The following is a 19,118-nucleotide window of genomic DNA, read 5'->3' on the forward strand; positions in this document are numbered from 1 at the left end:
TGGATTTATTGTATCTCACAGTTCCAGGTTATGGTCCATTATCAGGAAGACTCTGAAGGGGGAGGAACTTGAAGCAACCAGTTGTATCACAACCACAGTCAGCAGAGATAAATGAATGTTGTGCCTAGTACCCAGTTACATTTTTCTACTCATATATGATCCAGTACCCAAACCCAGGGAATGGTGCTGCCCACAGTGGGCTGGGTCTGCTCACATCAATTGAGACAATCCCTTGTCCATAGGCCATCCTGGTCTGGACCATCCCTCATGGAGACTTTCTTCCCAGGTGATTCTAGGCTATCTTAAGTTAATAGTTGAAAGTATCATAAGAGATCAAATTATATTCAAATTGTACCACAAAAGGTGGAGCTGGGCTTACTTTGCTCTTTTGGGACCCACAGACAGAGCAGTTTGTCCTTATTCCAGAACAGCACTTACCAGGTCCCTCCAACATGGGCATCAGATGACTCGTCCATCTGACTTGACCTTCCTCTTGTTCTTTTTCCTCCCTTGCCTCCAGTGAGCTGCCTCACCCACCTCAGAACCTCCTGGCCAGCTTGAGCCCTGCACGCAGCCACTCAGTGATGCTGTCGTGGGTCCGGCCCTTTGACGGAAACAGCCCAGTCCTTTACTACACTGTGCAGCTGTCTGAAAACAGTAAGTAGCTGAGCAACCTGTTGGTCCAGAACAGAAACCAGATGTGTGTGAATGTGAGTGAGTGTGTGTGTGTGTCTGTCTGTCTGTCTATGTATGTCTGTGTGTGTGTATGTCTATGTGTCTGTGTATATATGTGTGTGTTTTTCTGTGTCTGTGTGTGTGCGCGTGTGTTATAAGGCATGAGGGTATGCCTGTGTAAGCTAGGAGGCCAGAGGAGGGAGTCAGGTATCCTGTTCTATCACTCTGCACCTTATTCCCTTGAGACAGGGTCCCTTACTGAATCTGGAGCTAGTTTGGTGGACCCCAACTGCAGTGATCATCCTGCCTCGGCCTGCCACAGCACTAGGGTTTCACACCTGGATTTTTTTACATGAGTGCTGGGGATCTGAACCCAGGTCCTCATGCTTGCACAACAATGTTCTTGCTAACAGCCACCCCCTCCAGCCCCAGCCCCTTGTGCTCTTAATGTCATATCCTTCCCACTGCCTCACGGACAGAAACACATGGTCATACTTCACAGGCAGCAAAGCAAGAGTAAGCTGGTGTGTTAAGGAGAGGGAAGGAGAATGTGGCTAGGGGAGAGGAGGCATCCTTCATGGGCTCTTGAGAGGACCTTGGCTTGAGACCAGTTCCAACAGGATAGGAGTCCAGGAGACTGCCTCAGGGGTCCTAGGGGACCGTGTTATCCATGGGACACGTTGGAAAAGGGGTAACGGCGCCTCCTAGAGCTGACTTCAGAGTGGCAGTAACAGGCCTTTGCATCTTTGGAGGTTTTATAACTGGAGCTCTGAGCCGCTTGCTACCTGTCACTCGCAGAAGTCCCTGAGCAGAGACAGGAATTGAACCTTTGGGACCACGCTTTGTTCAGAGAGCCAGCCATCTGAGAGGCCAGTGGGTCAGTATCTATCTACATCTCATCTCCAGTGGGGTCCTAGCGGGGCGGGGAGGGACAGGCAGTCAATCATCTCAGAGCTGTTGGTCTGCTCTGGAACACGGGTTAGGAGACGTGTGGTGTCTATGCACCTCCTTTCAGCCCTGGCCCCCTTACTCTGCATGTCTGGACTCCGGCACTGCATGAATCACGGGGTCTAGTTAGAGCCTGCTCTTGTCTTCCTTGTCATCCAGGGCACCTGGGCTAGGAGGGTTAACCCAGAACAGGTCAACCATTAACAGTGTGTGTGTGTGTGTGTGTGTGTGTGTGTGTGTGTGTGTGCAGGCAAGCTAGGCTGTTGGTAGACATGAGTGCCGATTCCTTCCTATGGTGTGGATGGGCACCCATGTGTCTTTACAATGCAGAATTTGGAGGTCTCCATCATTTTTTTCTGAGATACAGAGGTGGTGCTGAGTAGGGAGTAGCCCTGTGGTTTCCTCCCCGCCTCCGAGCCACTTCCTTAAGTAACCCTGGCTCCCTGGGGGGGGGGCTTTCCTTCCTCCCCTCCCCCTGGCTCCCTCCAGCAGTGGTGGAGGGGCTGCCCTTCCTCCCCTCCTCCACTATCTCTCTGCCTTCCCCTGCTTGCTCCTTCTCTCCTTCTCGGGCCCCTGCAATATGCCAGTGCATCTCTGTCTTATGACACACACCAGGGATGGGGGAGTGGTCAGCTTTGACAAGGATGGAGGTACAGCCACACACTGTTACCTTTGGCAACCTGAGGCATGTTCCCTTTAATCTTTTAGGGACCTCAACTCAAATAGAGCAGGATTCCTGACTTCACCACAGAAAAGAGTTTCAGGGCAAGCCAGCGAGAAACTGAGTCTGAGTGTATGAAAAGACATTTTTAATATAGATTTTAGGCAGGAAGATTAAAAGAAAGTGAGGTGCTTGGGAAGAAAGATGGGTGTGGGCTTCTTAAAGAAGAGTCGGCCCCTCCTAGCCTTTATGATATTCGTGAAACACCGTTTTGGTGGCGTTTGATGCTATTACCCTCCAAGAGTCACTGAAGAACATAAATGAGGTCACAGGGGACCTTGGGGGCACTTGATGGGACTGCAATTGATAAATGAAACTCTAGCTGGGGATGGGGATACAAGACAAGGAACATCTTCACTGTAGAAGTTAGCGGCTTGTTTAAGATTCCCAGAGAGGACTGAGGCCCCACCCAAGGTCACACACATTCAGGCCCAAGCCTGCTTCATGTCTGTGTTAATATTCTGAGATGCCGGTATAGAACAGAGTATCATCTATCAGCCATACTCACTGAGGACACTGATGTCTGAGTTGGAATTCTCTCTCTCTCTCTCTCTCTCTATCTATCTATCTCTATCTCTCTCTCTCTCTCTCGCTTTACAAGACAGGGTTTCTCTGTGTAGCTCTGAATGTCCTGAAACCCTGCAGACCAGGCTGGGCTTGAACTCACAGAGATCTACCTGCTTCTGCCTCTAGAGTGCTGGGGTTAAAGGTGTGTGCCACTACTACCTGGCTATGAGTTAGAATTCTTGACTCTTAGCTGGCTTCAACCAGACTCCAGGGTGAGCGGTTCCTTTCCTTCCCACATCCTCCTCATTTGCTGTCTGTCTATCTGGCCTCAGAACCCCGTCCAAAGGCCTCACATCCCTCCCTGACTGTTGCATAGACATAGCTACTTTTATTGGCATCTTGCCATCCTTTTAACCCTAACCTTGTTCCTGCCCCCCCCACCTAGCCATTTCCATTTCCTTCACTTGTGGTCCTGTTCCTATGCCACTTGGGCCGCAGTCTTGAACCAGTCCTTATAGCCTCTGCTGCACCTACCTGAGCAGCAGCAGCCCTGGCCTTTTAGGCCTTGAGGTTACTCTGACACCCTTGTCCCTTCTCTCAAGTCTGGGCCATTTCAAGAGCCCATTAAGGATGCCTAAATTGCCCCAGTTCCTAAACTGCCCCAGATGCCTAAACTGCCCCAGTTCCTAAACTGTCGCAGGTGCCTAAACTGCCCCAGATGCCTAAACTGCCCCAGTTCCTAAACTGCCTCAGTTCCTAAACTGCCCCAGATGCCTAAGATGCCCCCAGATGCCTCTCCAGGACTTGCTTCCACTTTTTTCTTTCTTAGCCTTTCTCCCCGCAAACACCAGTGCTGTCTCCTTCCAACTAGCAATGGGCCTGGTCTCTCCCTGTGAGCCCCAAAGAGCTCCCATAGCATCTAGGATGAAGCCCAAACTCTCCAGTCCTGTGTAACCTCAGCTTGCTGCAGGCCACCTCACTCTGCTGGGCTCCTTGTTGCCCCTCAGCTTCTGTCAAACAGGCCACGTACCATCTCTGTGCTTTATCCTTCACTTAAAATGCTGGCAGTGACAGAGTGCTGTTTCTCACTGCTGTCCCCCTTCAAAGGGCTCACCAGCACACAGCTCAGTGTAACTTTTGAGCTATAATCTGGAGTCTTCCTTAACAGTTGTTGTTTTTTTTTTAAATCAGGGATGGGTGCTAGGTAAGAATGCTAGCCTTGGCCACACCCCCAGCCCCTCACTGGTTGGTTCGAGGCCACTGTTCTGCCACTGAGTCATGTTCCAGCCCCTCACTGGGGGATTCTAGGTGGGTGCTCTACCACTGAGACACACCCCAGCCCCTCACTGGGGGCATCTAGGCAAGTGCTCTACCCCTGAGCCATGACCCCTCACCACAGGATTCTAAGCATGTGCTCTACCATAGAACTATATTTTAGATTTACTTTCTGAATCTTACATCCATGTCTCAGCCACAACAGCAAGCTTGGACACAGCTCAGAGGGAGATACTGTAGTCAGGCCTTTCTTTCTCCTTGACCTCTGACCTAGTTTCCTTCCATAGAGAAAGTAATACTGGGGCCAGGCTAACTGACAAAAGTGTCAACATTTAATCCCCAGCCAGAGAGGGAAGTGCCAGCATTATTTATTAAAATACCTTTTCACAAGACAAGGTTTTCTGAGGCTGTCATGACTGTATGGCCTGTGACAAGAATATGTGTGGAGAGACTATGACAGGAGCAGAGCTCCTGTTGTCAGAAGTTGACGGATATCCACCATAAAGACAGCTCCTGGCAGGTATCCATCTCCTGGAGACAAAGAGTGGTGTTCTGCTCTCCTTTGTGTTCCTTGTCCTAGAATTTAATAGCTACTCAGTAGATGAGACAATGTGGATCTGTGGCAGAGTCACCAGGATGGAGATGAGATAACGTGGATCTATGGAAGAACCACTGAAATGGAGATGAGATAACATGGACCTGTGGCAGAGTCACCAGGATGGAGATGAGATAACGTGGGTCTATGGAAGAACCACTGGGATGGAGATGAGATAACGTGGATCTGTGGCAGAGCCACTGGCATGGAGATGAGATAACGTGGATCTGTGGAATAACCACTGGGATGGAGATGAGATAACATGGATCTGTGGAATAACCACTGGGATGGAGATAATGTGGATCTGTGGAATAACCACTGGGATGGAGATGAGATAACGTGGATCTGTGGCAGAGCCACTGGGATGGAGATGAGATAACATGGATCTATGGCAGAGTCACCAGGATGGACTGCTGAATGACACTATCCCTAGAAAGAAGTGAATAAATGTCCACTCACCAAATAGAGAACCAGCAATAGACCACAGTAGCAATACCACCAAGGTACAGCTTGTTGAACTAGTGAGTGTTTGGGGGTCACCCACAGGAATATGGCCGAGGGGTTACTTACTGGAGCAGGGACCACCCAAATGCAACCACATCATCAAAACCCACCCAGCATGGATGGTGACTCATGAAAATTGGAATCCTGAGGCTCTCCATACAACTTACAGGCAACTCAACAGGCCAGAGGTGCCTCCCCTAAACCATCTTCAGTGCTTATATAACTTTGGGGAAGTAGAGGCCATTTGCAACTTGTAAGTTTCAGGAACTTTCTGAGACTGTCTTCTTGTTTGCTCCCTCAGTCCTAAGGAGGCTTCCTCCAACATGGGATGTCGCCATCAGAGGAAAGTGCTATACAGCATGACATTCTGGGTGGTCTTCTGTCAGGGAAGTGTTCTACCTTCCCTAACTGACACCCAAATGGGCATTGATTCAAAATACCACACAGGCCATTTTCCAACTGACAGTAAGACTCATTTTTCCAGTCAAGCATACTGTCTAAATCAGAAGCAGGCTTTTTATGCAACCCTCCATTCATCCATGTTGATTGACATCTGTTCTTCACTGGGCAGTGCATTGTATGCTGGAACACAGACATGAAGTGACCAACCTCAACTTCAAACAAGGAAGTGATCAGATCCATCAATGCTCAAAGTTCGGTTGATAAAGAACCTGATGCATGCACATGCAGACCTGAGTTTGATCCTGTGGAATACACACTAGCAATCGAAGAGTGATGGTACACTTTTGTAACCCTGGTGCTAGAGAAGTAGAGACAGCTGGATTCCTTGTGCTCACTGGTCAGCTATTAGAGACGAATCAGGTCCTCGTGAGAAATCTTGTCTGGAAAATCAATGTGGACAACTGGAAAATGATGCCTGATATTGACCTCTGGTCTCCACATACACATGTATACACATGCACCTACATACATACACTCAATATGTATGTATGTATGTCTCTTGTGTGTTAAGATTCTGGGGTCAAACCAGTATCTTTTGTATGCTAGACAAGCCCTCTATCACCCAGTCACCCTACCAGCCCCTGTCTGTCACTACCTTTTACCAATGGTCACCAAGAGCACACATTAGACAACTTTGCAGGTATTTTTTTAGGTACTTCCATTTGTTAAGAATGTGCCAAAGAACGGCCCTGGCTGGTCTGTCATTGCCCTGTGATCCTCTCAGCTGGACCCGGCTTGGGTCAGCCCTTCAGTCTGCCAAGTATTGGGAAGATAGGACAGTTAACACATGCCTATCCCTGACTTCAATCACACAAAACTAGTCTGTGGTCTCCACAGAAGCAGCACATGTTGCTACCAGTTGGTTGGTCGTGTGCCTTCCTATCACAGCAAATCGGAGGATTGCCTCTGTCATCTGGACCCGTGATGAGCTTTTTATTTTTATTAGGAATGAGTCCCGTTAAGAAGCAACTGAACATGCAGGCTAATTACAGCCAGAGAGAACTGCTTAGCAGCGGGCATACTAAAACGGGGATTGTATTTGGCCCACACTCGGCACTAAGAAGTGGACAGTGCTGAATAACCCCAGCCACCCAACAGGCCAGCTGCTTGGGGGAGCAGCTTCTGTCAGTTCCTCCTAGCAGGCTGATGAGGCTGCTGTTCTCCTAAAAGTCCTTGATCCTGTAGGAACCAGGCAGATGCTTCTCAGTGGCTGAGACAGGGTCTTCCTAGCACTTGCCTTCCCCGCATGCCTACTATCACAGAAGGGCTGTCTCAGAGATGTATAGACAACCATGGCAGAGTGTGAACTTAACCCTGGTTCCATGCACTTAACCGGAGTCAAAACTGTGTGGAGAATGTCTGGTCCCTGTAGGCATATGAAGTTCTTCTTGCCATGAAGTGTGATGGTTTTCTTGTCACAGTGAGCTGGGGACATAGGCAGGTTGGCAGTGTCGTCATGCTGTTCAGGGTCCCCACCCAGTGAGCCAGGGTAAGCAGGGGGTTGATTCCAGAAGCAGGGCTGGGGATCCAAGCAGAGAGGGTTTCTCTGCAGAGCTGGTGCAGGGCCTCCTGGTAGCTGAATATCCCAGGCCTTTAGGCAGCATTAGAATTTGGTTGCAAAATGAAAAGCATTTTTTTCTCACTCTCCCAAATCTGTCCTGACTGTAGCTAAGAACGATGTGTCTGTGGGGTCATGGTTAAGGGGAGCTGTCAGGAAAAGAAAAGCTCTCAAGTGAACCAAAGATGCAAATGAATGCAGGGCTCACCAGGCACCTCTCCAGGCTGTCTGATTTCACAGAGGCAGCTCTTTGGGTCATCTTATAACTCTGTAAATTCTAGGAAAGTCGCTGCGATTTCAGTGTTTCTCGTCTGTAAAAATGCAAAAGGATACAAGTAGATTTTGTGTTGTAGAGGGTAAAGCTGTGCCTGACTGTAGCTCTGTAGATATGGATCGGTTTTGTGTCTGTCAATTCATTTTGGTGTTATTGATGTGTGTGTGCTGGTCGTTTCTCTCCTCATATGGTTGGGACATCTTATTGGAATCAGAGAGCTAATTAAAACTTGATGCAGGATCTAGGGAGACCAGCTGGTGAGCTCCGGGTTCAGGGAGAGACCCTGCCTCAAAAATAGGGTGATGAGCAACTGAGGAACACCCCTCACATTGACCTTGTAGCCCCCCCACACACAGACACAAACGGGCATACACACAAACACAGTGGGCAGATGTTCAATGTTCATTCTGTGTTTGTAAAAGAGCCTCAATGCTCCTTTTTGTAAATGTATCACCGAACTTAAATGAACATTTGTTGAGTGTTAAAAATGCACATTCTCAATGTAACACCACAAGTTTCCATAGCAACCCTGATGTTTAAAAGACGCCATTGTAGTTCCTAAACCGAGTCCCTGCCTGTCTTCTGTGACTGGATGAAGACATCCCCCTGCTGAACTAGAGTTGCAATAGTCTTTTATCAGCAAGTGAGAAAAATCAAGTCATTTCTTAATGATAATTTTTAAACTTAGTGCCTACTGCTATCTATCTCCTGGTAAGGTATTTGTAGTATATTTATCTAAAAAGAAAACCCATAAATATCTTATGATACTTAGTTCTTGGGTTTTGTTTTTAGTAAATGTGAGTGTTTCTAACTGTGGTTTTGTATTTCTAAAACTTTAAATTTACTTATAATATAAAATACATATGTACTTTTATTACAAATTTCTATCTGCTCATAGCCAGGTATGGGAGTGCACACCTGTAACTCCTGTACTAGAAGAGTTAAGATCTGAGGGCAGCCTGAGCTACTTAGTGCTACACTGTCACTGTCCCCAAAGAAAAAAGTAATAAAAGCTAGTCACTGCAGTCCTTCGTCCCATGCCTGGTTCACTCTTCCCTACTTCTCCAACAATTCAGTCCCTCTCCTCTGCCTAAAGGAGAGGACTCTGCAGTCATCTCAGTTCCCACCCCTGCCCGACTCCTCCTGTTCCCTACTGAAGCCAGATCACCATAGTTCCAAAGGACTTCAGGCCACACACCCCCGCCTTGTCATCCTCAGAACCCTTCTACTTGATTGTTCCTTCCACTCTGGTGTCATTCTGAATTCTTTGCTCCTGTGGCCCCACCTCTGCCTCTTTCTTCATGCTTGTATATATATGTGGGGTGAACATGTGCATGCAGATAATACATACGCTATGTGCACATGTGTGTGGAGTTCAGAAGACCTCCGGTATCATTCCTCGGGTGCCATCCACTTTGATTTTTGATCACTGTCATGGAACTTACCAAGTAGGCTATGATGGCTGGCCAGTGAGTCCTACAATGGATGGCCAGTGAGCCCTATGACGGCTGGTCAGTGAGCCCTATGATGGATGGATGACCAGTAAACCCTATGATGTCCAGTCAGTGAGTCCTATGACGTCTGGTCAGTGAGCCCTATGACGGCTGGTCAGTGAGCCCTATGACAGCTGGTCAGTGAGCCCTATGACAGCTGGTCAGTGAGCCCTATGATGACTGGTTAACAAAGCTCCAAACTAATCCTTAAGGGGAGCTTGGCTTGACTAAGAAAAAGTGTAGGAAGTGTTATCCCCATTTTCACCTCTATGAGATGCTATTATTGCCCATGAATCATGCTTCTAGGCCCAGCCAAGGGAATTTCTCCTCTTAAAACCCCTTTGAGGTAGTAGTAGTGTGTGCACCCATGGAACCAGACAAGGAGCCCACTTCATTACACGGCTTTCCCAAAGGTTCCATTATTTCCAGCTGCTGGCCTGTATTCTCACCAGCTTGCCATCTTACATCCCATCCTCTACAGAACTCATTGCTTGAAGAATAGATTCTAGGCTGATTAGCATGGGAGACAGCACCATTCATCATCTGGCCACCACCTGCCTCTCCAGATTTGTCTCCAACCACTTATTGGTTCCTTTTTTGTGCTTCGACAATAAGCATTGCTTGTACTTCTCCAAGCATGTCTGAGAATTATGTCTTCCCCCACCCCCATTCCTGAAATTTTGTAGTCTGCTTCTACTTATCAATTCCCGTCAGGTGTTGCCCTGGTGTCAAGACTTATCCTGTCTCCCCTAGGAATTACCTCATCACTATTCTGTCTTTCCACAAAGGTCGCCTAGGTTGTGCTATCCCCATCTTGTCCTGTAGGAGGCACAGCCGCAGGTCTTCTCTGGCATGGGAAGCACAGTCTCGCCTTCTCTGGATGCTGTCCGTGGTGCTGAACCACCCACTAGGCCATGGCGGTCCTTAGTGTAACAGCAAAGGCAGGAGGCAAAGCTTGGTTTACTAATCCCATCCTTCAGGTTGGCAAAGACATTCTCCTATGTTTTCAGTAGATTCGTGGTCCCAAGACTCACATCTTCTGATAGCTGTGCACATGTATATTTTTTTGATCCCCAGCACAGCTGGACACCTTTTTCCAAGTTGGCTGGCTTGTACTTTTTTCACTGTGATCTGTCAGTTTCTTTTCTCCCATTTTTCTAGCCAGAATTTAAGATTTTTTTCTATCATTTTTGATTATTCTTTCCGTTTTGTTTTTCCCTTAATTTTTAAAATTGATTTTATATATTTTATTTATTTATATTTTAGTCAGGGTTTATGTATTTCAACCTGCTCTCAGATTTACTGTGTAGTCCATGATGGCTTTAGAATCCTAATCCTCCTGCCTCTACCTCCCAAATACTGTGATTGCAGGCATGAGTCACTTTGCCTGGTTTATGAAGTCCTGGGGACTGAACCCAGGCAGGGCTCAGCACATGCTCCTACCAGCTGAGCTACAACCAGTCCAGCAATGGGGGTTATTCACGACAAAGAAGTATTTGAATCTTATGTAGTTTAGTCTGCGGATGTTTCTTTTATATTTTCTTCCAATTACTTTTGTACTTGGATAGTTTAGCATTATCAAGCATACAATAAATGTCTTTAGATTTTTCACCTTTATTTTAAGGGTTTAATTTTCCACATATTTCACTTTTTAATTCAGTTGGAATATAGGCATACTATATAGCATGACATACAACTTTTTCTGGCTTTCATTCTACCAGAATGGTTTATTGAACAATTTGCTTATTTATATTGTTAATTTTCACATATTAAATGTCCCTGTTTTAAAAATAAAACAGACTGGACATGATGACATATACCCTTGATCTCAGCACTCTAGAAGGGAGGCAGAGGAAAGAAAATCTCTGTGAGCCTTGGAAGCTGGTCTGATCTATATAGCAAGTTCCACGACAGCCAGGCTTACATAGTAATACCCTGCCTCAAAATTTAAAAAAAATTAAAATTAAAATTAAAAATTAAAAAAATTCGAGTCATCATCTGGTATTTTGCTGGGTTTGTTTTGGTTTTGGTTTTCATTTGTTTGCTTCTGTTCTTACAGTTCTTGTAACATTTTAAAGCTGCTATGACTCCCCTCATCCTCCCAGATTTTAGTATTTCTCCTCTTGAGAAAATGTAACTATTCTGTGAAATTTCCAAAACCAGAAACCAAAAACCGGTTCCATTAAGGTACTCTTTTTTACCTTGAGACAGGGCCTCATAATGTAGTCAACAGTGGCTCTGACTTGTCATGATCCTCCTGCCTCCGTTTCCCAAGTGCTGGGATTACAGAAATGTGTGACCATGCCCAGTTCCCACTGAGTTTTAATGCAGGGAGTTAAGGCTGTGGTGACATCTGTGAGGAATGACTTCTTGGCTGGTCCATCTGTCCATCTGGAGGGTCCTACGCTTGCGCACTTTCTTGCTGTATGGCTTTCCAAGCCCTGCAGGTCGGTAGCCAGGAACACTCTGCTCTTTCCACCAAGGTTGTCCTAAGACTAGCGATTCTCAACCTGTGGGTCACGACCCCTTTGGGAGAGGTCACATGTCAGATAGCCTACATATCAAATACTTACATTATGATTCCTAACAGTAGCAAAATTACAGTTAGGAAGTAGCAATAAAAGCAACTTCTTGGTTGGGGGTCACCACAACATGAGGAACTGTATTAAAGGGTCACCGTGTTAGGAAGGTTGAAAACCGCTGGCCAGAGGTGTCACTTCATTTCTGGGTAAGTCACCTCCCAGCTTGCCGTGGTAGGAACACAGGAAGCCTATTGTCATCTGCTGGCTTGCTTTTCCAGCCCCACTTCCTATTCTCTTATTATTCTAATGATTTTCTGTTGATCCTCTTAGTTTTCAAAGTAAACAACCGTATCTTCTCCAAATAATAGAATTCATTGTCTCCTCTTTGTTTTTCCTATCTTGCTGGGCCATCAGAATACTTTAAATGATAATGAGCCTGGTAGAAGCTTCCCTTGGTTTCTTTCCCTGTGATCTCAGTAGAATGTCTTCTAGGATTTCAGAGCTTTGTATATATGATTTTTTTTATTATATATTGAGTCATAATTTGCATAGAACAAAACACAGAGATCTGAGCAAGCTCTGACAAATATATCTATACCTGTAGTCCATGCTTTAAACAGGACGAGAGTCGTTTTGACCTCCTGGAACATCCACTGGGTCCCCATCCAGTCATTCGTTCCCCTTCGGAGGCAAGCGCCTCCTAATTCTCATCTCTCCAGATGCCTTTTGTCTGATTGTGAGCTTCGCAAAAGTAAATAAGAGACTGGTTGGAAATTGATATTTCATGCTATTTCCCATCCCTCCCCGTCTTCAGTTTTAGGATTTCCAAGTTTATCTAGAAGATTATCTTATTTCTAAGCACCCATCAGCATGCTTTCAGGGAAGTCATAGGGGAAACTAGAACCATCCATCCCTTCCTCTTTAATTCTCTCACCCAACTGCCTTCCAGCGTGGAGCGGATCAGAGCAACTTCAGGAGTACTGAAGAGGATGCAGCCTCTTATGTCCGTTATTATTAGATGCGGGAAGACACCTGGGCAGAGGCTAAGTCCACCTGGGAGACAAAGGGCACTCAGGAACTCAATTCACAACCCAAGGGCACAGGACTCTTAAGTGAGCTCATGAATAGTTGCCAGGAAACTGTCCCTTAGAGTCAGAACCCTCAAAGGAGGGCCTGTCACTCCACAGGAGCGACCAGGAAAGCCCTCTTGGAGGTGGACCACATGTGGAAATGTGCAGAACACAGAGATATGTGTGCCACCCTCACAGGAGCTCTAGGATGGAGAAACCTACATGTGTGTTTGCAAGAGCAGAAGGTTCCTCAGGTCAGGGGAAGCCAGAGGCAATGATTAAGTGGACCCCCCTTTTTTAAAAAGGTATTTTCTATGTAGTAATATATGTTTCAAGTCCAAGGTTATACATGCGGATTGCAGCTAGAGAAATGTTAGCAGACATACAAAGAAAGACTTGTTGATCTGCCTCCGCCACAACCAACTGTTGCTGGAAGTCTAGTGAATTCTCTTCCATACTGAAAAGAGAAACCTCTGAGGAATACCAAGGGACCACAGGAGACCAGGCTCATCCCACACAGAGCTGCTGGACAAGGGTTTAGGCAGCAGAACTTGGCAGGAGTCTAGAGAACTGAGTGCGAGGCTCCAGGCTGCATCTGAAGGGGGGAGTGTGGACAGTCGTCTGTCCCTCAGTTGCTGTAAGATTCCCACAGATGGAGGAACCAGAAGCAGCCTTGTCCTTGGGAAATAGGAGGCTTCTAAGGGGTACAGATCTAGGCAGAGCATCTATGGCCCTGGTGAGCAGCTGCTTTTGAGAGACTATCCTGGAGTTATAGTAATGATAGCAAGTGTAGAATATTCTAGACTCTGCCGTGGTCTGTTGTTTTACACCTGGCCGACCTATGCTTATTGTGTGTGTGTGTGTGTGTGTGTGTGTGTGTGTGTGTGTGTGTGTGTGTCTTTGTCTCCTTCTTGCTCTGATACCAAAAGCTGAGAATGACCTTGAATTCCTGATCCTCCTGCCTTCTGACTGTTGGGTTGGCAGTGCCTACACCACTACTCCCTGTCTATGCAGTGCAAAGATTGGAACTCGGGATTCTATGTTTGCCAGGCAATAACTCTAGCAACTACATCCCCAGCCTCCCTGTGCTTGCTTTGTGTGTGTGTGTGTGTGTGTGTGTGTGTGTGTGTGTGTGTTTGTGTGGATGTGGAGGAGTACACTCATCTATGCATATAGGTATAGAGGACACAGGTTTACATTGGGTATCTTCCTCTATTGCTCTCTGTGTTGGTTTTGGAAAAGAAGGTCATCTCTCATTAAGCCTGGAGGTCACCATTTAGTTAGACTAGCCAGGCACTGAGCTCTGGGATTCACCTGTCTCTCTACCCCAGGATGAAGTTACAGACATATACCACTGTGCCCGGTTACTACAAGGTTGCTGTGACTCTGAACACAGGTGCTCATGATTGCACAACAAGCACTTTGTCCACTGAGCCATCTCTCAGCACCCCTCAGCTTTCTGAAGTGGGGGGTCCGTGGGTGTCAGCTTCCAGTCCAAGGCTACCTTCCCGAGAACACTCTCTGAGGCTCGGTACTTCTCTGAGCTCCCTTCCTAGAATCACCGGAGGCCAGGACTGTTCCAACACAAAGAGAACCTGGAAGCAAGGGTTCACTCTTTCTCCTGATGCCACAGGTGTCTTTTCATGTCTGGACCCCGCTGTCTCCCGCACCGGCCCCATGCGAGCTCATTTGCTCTGCTCTGAGAGTCGCAGCTGACTGTCATCGCACAATATGTTAAACATCCTCCTCCACGCTTGCTATTGTGTCCTTAAAAGCTGATGGGCTTTGTGCTGTTTTGCTTGCCTCGATGGCGAAGGCTTTGTTCTCCGCGCTTCAGATCGACCTGGTGCTGTCTTTGAAACTTATCTCGCAGGGATGTTTGCTGATAGAGCTTTGGAGCTGTTAGGAAGTGCTTTTCGCGCATGGCTCATTTTCTTGTGGGATTTTTGCATAATGAGCCTCCAACTAATAGCGTTTGCTCCCCTTTTAAAATGCAGCCCGAGAGAAAGCGACTGTCACAGGTATTGATGGCCTTTGTAGGGGCCCAGAGATGGAGTAGCGTGGGGGTGGGTACCAGGGCTCATCTCCAGGTGCTTATCTGCCCTTATGGGGAAGATCATGACCAGTTATCCTCCATAGGCCAGTACTTTAAACATTTTGACCTGTACACAATCATAATTTCTTCCTGTGTGCAGGAACATGTAGAGGCCAGAGGTCTCCTACCTCCAAAGCTTTTTTTGAGATAGAGTCTCTCACTGGCCTGAAGACCCCAATGGAGTCTCCACTGCCCGATGGTAAAGCTCCAGAGATCTTCCTGTCTCTTGGTCCCCACCATGGCATTGCAAGTGTACACCGCCTCACCTGGCTTGTTTCACAAGCGCTGAGAACCCAAACTCGCATCTTCATGCTTACGCATTTTCTGTGCTTCTCAGTGATGGAGAAAATAAGGACTGGGGAATGGATGAATGCTTCTCTGGGGTAGATCCAGCTTGTGCATGGCTTAGGAAAATCTGGAGCTCAGCTCATGTTAAAACAAAACAAAACAGCACAGTGTTCAAAGAGTCTGTGCTACAACCTTGCCGTAGTCTCATTCCTGTCCTTCTGACAGAGCACACTGACCAAAAGCACCCGAGTAGAGGGGTTTGTCTCACACTCCATTATTTCAAGGAAATCAAGGCAGCCTCTCACTGCATCATATCCACAGTCAAGAGCAGAGAGAGACAAACACACCCGTGCCGCCGGCTTGCTGCTTCTTCTCAGTCAGCTTTCGTCACTCAGATATAGCCCAGGGTCTTGCCCATGAGACAGAGCCACTGACATTCAGGGTGGGTGTTCCCACATTAGTTAGCCTGATATAGAGATGCCCTCACTGACACACCTGGAGACGTGTCTCCTGACTGCATTTCTAGCTGTCAATCCATATTAACCTCTAGCCGAGAGGGACATTCGGTGGCTGCTGTTTGCGGTGGGTACGGGTCACCTCCTGTACCACCCCAGAGGTCCTCAAATGCTGCACAGAGTGTGTTCCACATCTGAAACCACCCACCCCATCCTCCAGGGCTACAGCATGGAGAATGAGCAGGCCTGTTTTAGCGGTGTGCAGATGCGCATGGACTCACACATGTGCACACAAACATACTCATGTCTGCCCTCTTCTCTTTTTCTGGTGCATTTGTGTTTGTTTGAACAGGTTCCTGTGTACTGAGGAACCCATGCTGACTGGGATCCACAGAGCCCAATGCTCGCTTCAGACATCCTTTTTTCCTTTGCTGTTTGCTTCCTGTCTTAGGGCCCCTCCCAGGACCCCCAGGATGTTCAGTCATCATGGCTCCTTGGGATCAGGAGGCAAGACAGTTTCTCAGACGTCCCTCCCTGGTGGTGACCTTGATAGCTCTGAGGAAAGCTGGTGGCTTTAAGAATGCTGCTCAGTTGGAGTTTGCCTGATACTTTCCTTGTGGTTAGCCTGTGTGGGAGAATGCCCTTCTCTTCAGATCATGTCAAGAGCTCTCACTGTCACTTTGACTTAACACCATCATTATTTGATAGGCTCTGTGTGTGTGTGCGCACGCGCCTGTGCGTGTGTTCATGTGGGTAAGAACCTGTAAGGTATCTTCCTCAAACCCTACCTGCTTTGTTTTTGTTTTTTTTTTTTTTGAGACAAGGTCCTCTCATTGAACCTAGAGCTCACCCATGAGGCTCGGCTGGCTGGCTAGTGGAACCCAAGCAACTTCCTGTCTCATCTTCCTAGCACTGGGCTTGCAAGTGCCTGACACTGGAAAATACAAACAAAAACCATGGGTTCTGGAGTTGAACTCAGGCCCTCATGTTTGCCAGCAAGCACTTTACTGACTGGACTGTCTCCCCTTAATACGTCTTTTAAGCTCTGGCAGTCTTAGCTTAGCTATACCAGCTTCCGCTCTCAGCTGCACCTGTCTTGAGCATGCAGTCTTGTCCTAAAGAATTCAACACGTATGCTCACAGACACTGCCTGCAAGGACAATTTGGCATGGTGGGAGGAGTCTCTGGTTAATGTGGCACCTCTTCTCTCAGCTGGGATCTTGAGGGACCCAGGAGAATTCTCAGCGTCTTGGTCATTTCGGTGACTTCTCGAGTTGCCACGCGGGGCAACAAAGAGACATGACTGGGTTTGCCAAGGAGGGCTAGCACTCTATGAGAATATCAGCCAGAGAGACGCTAGCTTGGCTTCCACCATCTCTAGTATGTCAGTGAGGCCAACTTATCCCCCAGCTGGTGATAAACCTTTGGTGCTAACGCGGTGCTCGTGTTTCGTGAGCTTCGGGGTGCAGACACTTGCATCAGGCAGAGACATGAAAACCGGAAAATAATCAGTTTACACTTTGATTATGCCACAAACGCAATATCATGGGGGATCTGGATTTGTTCTTTGTTTGTGTATGGGGTATGTCTGTGTTTGTCTGGGTGTGTGCAGGTGTGCATGTGCACATGCATGTGCAAGGTCACTCTCTCTTACACACACACACACACACACACACACACATACCACACACACACGGTAGAGAGCAATCAAGGAAGAAATCTGACATGGACCTCTGACCTAAACAGGCTTGCTCATACACATGTCACCCACATGTGCATGTTTCTGTGCCCACAAGAACATGTGTACACCACACACAAAATATGGAAAAGAAAAAAATCAATCTGTAATCATCTGAGCCCACAGAGAGAGAGATCAAGCCTTCAGAGTCTCCATCTTTCAGAATGGAGTAGCAGCTCCATGATCAGGCACAAGAGGAGTACTGGAAGGGGAGGAAGGAGGCAGGAGGGGCCCGTGGGTCAGGCTCCTCACAGGCATCCTCAACTCTCCAACCACTCTGGCAGTCTCCTGAGAAATGGCTGGGACGGGAATCTTCTCAAAAGCCCCTCCGTGTTGTCGCCCGCCCATTGACTGTCCGACTGTCTGGTCTGGACGTGCTACGCTATTTACATCTTAACAGTCCTTAGCGAGTTTGCAGCTCTAGCGCCCATCAATAAACAAATCCCTCCCAAGCTACTTCTTCTGAGGAGGGGATACAATCAGGGTGCCTGTGAGATGGGTTGGGCCATGTTCGATCAGTTTCACAGTTTGATTTCTCTACCTACCAGATTCCTTATCTTCTTTTCGGGAGGGAAAAGGATAAATAAAGAATTCTATAGATGTGCCTGGAGCTATTCATAGACCAGGGACACTGAGGAGATGAACAGGTCCTTTGTCAAATCAGGCATGGTAGCAGACCTGAGCCTTAGGTCATGGACATGGAAGAGCTGTTTGTGCTCTAAAAGAGCAGCATGGCCCAAAGTTGTACTGGACAGAAGCTGGGAGGCAGTGCATGGGGCAGCAGCGTCTTAGGGTAGTTGTGTGTTGCTGTAGCAGGATCCCTGAGGCTGGCTGACGTGTAAAGTGGGGAGGTTATGTCACAACCCAGTAGAGAAGCAGAAAGGAAGGAAGACAGGTACGTATGAGGCTGCCAAGGAGGGGAGCCAGGAGCACTTAGCAACTAGGCAAGTTCCACCACGGAGAACGGAGAACACAGAACACTCACTCCTGCAAGAAAGGCATTCATCCTTCTCTTTTGTCTCCTTATGGTTTTGTCTTGTTTGTTTTGTGCTGAGGATTGAATCCAGTGACTCACACGTGTAGGCAAGTCCCAAGCCCCACTCTCCCCTCTTAAAGGTACCCATGCCTCCCCCAACACTCCCTCCCAACAGCTTGCCCTAGTGTACGTGAGAAATACCCTGACCAAAGCAACCCAAGGAAGAAAGCATTTGTTCTGGCTCATAGTTGGAGGGCATGGTCCATCATAGCAGAAGAGTCAAGATGATAGACGCTGGAGGCGGCTGGTCACATCACACCCTCAGTTAGGTAACAGGAAGCAGCGAATGCATGCTGCCACTCAGCCCTTTCTCCACATATGCAGTCTCCCGATTAGGGAATAGTGTCACCCACAGTGGGCAGTTCTTTCCACCTCAGTTATTATAATTAAGATAGCCCAGCAGGCATGCCCAGAGGACTGTCTCACAGATGATTCTAGATTCTGTCAAGTTGACACTAGCCATCACACCGGGAGACCCAGCCTCAATGTAAGGCTTGATGGGGACACACCAGAATAAAGCCCCAGCAGGCAGCTTCCTGCCCTTGTCTGGGACTGATGAACCATCTTAGTCAACCAGCTGGCACCACATGCTCCCAGTTCTGTCCCTCCCTGCATGGCTAGGCTCACTCATGCTATGGAACCAGAGTAGCTGCTCCCTTGCAGTCCAGAGGTGGAGAAGGCTGGGATGGGTCGCCTGAGACTACACCTCCAGGGTTCGGAGGGGAAGTAGGTAGCTCAGCGTGTGATCCCATGATCCTTGTTATTTTCTGTTTGTTTGCTTGATTTCCACTTTCCTAACAGATGCGAGGTGACTTATGGTCTTGATGGTCTCTCAACTTTACAGAAGTTCATAGGAAACTGGACAGCTCTAAATGGAAGAGTTCACAGTGAATGCCGGTCAT

The 19,118-nt window shown here is 47.6% G+C and overlaps 1 protein-coding gene across 1 annotated transcript in view; it reads left to right on the forward strand.

Moving 5' to 3' along the window:
- LOC121465135 (protein sidekick-1-like) overlaps nucleotides 1-19,118 on the forward strand; it is a 955,042-nt gene that overhangs the window by 724,795 nt on the left and 211,129 nt on the right. The window contains exon 14 of the mRNA XM_041678320.1: nucleotides 521-657. Within this exon, the coding sequence (XP_041534254.1) occupies nucleotides 521-657 (137 nt within the window). The remainder of the gene's footprint in view (nucleotides 1-520; nucleotides 658-19,118) is intronic.

The sequence above is a fragment of the Microtus oregoni genome, unplaced genomic scaffold, assembly GCF_018167655.1.
Source record: "Microtus oregoni isolate MIOR12 unplaced genomic scaffold, Mior012 000029F_ref0000214, whole genome shotgun sequence".
Classification (NCBI taxonomy): Eukaryota; Metazoa; Chordata; class Mammalia; order Rodentia; family Cricetidae; genus Microtus; species Microtus oregoni.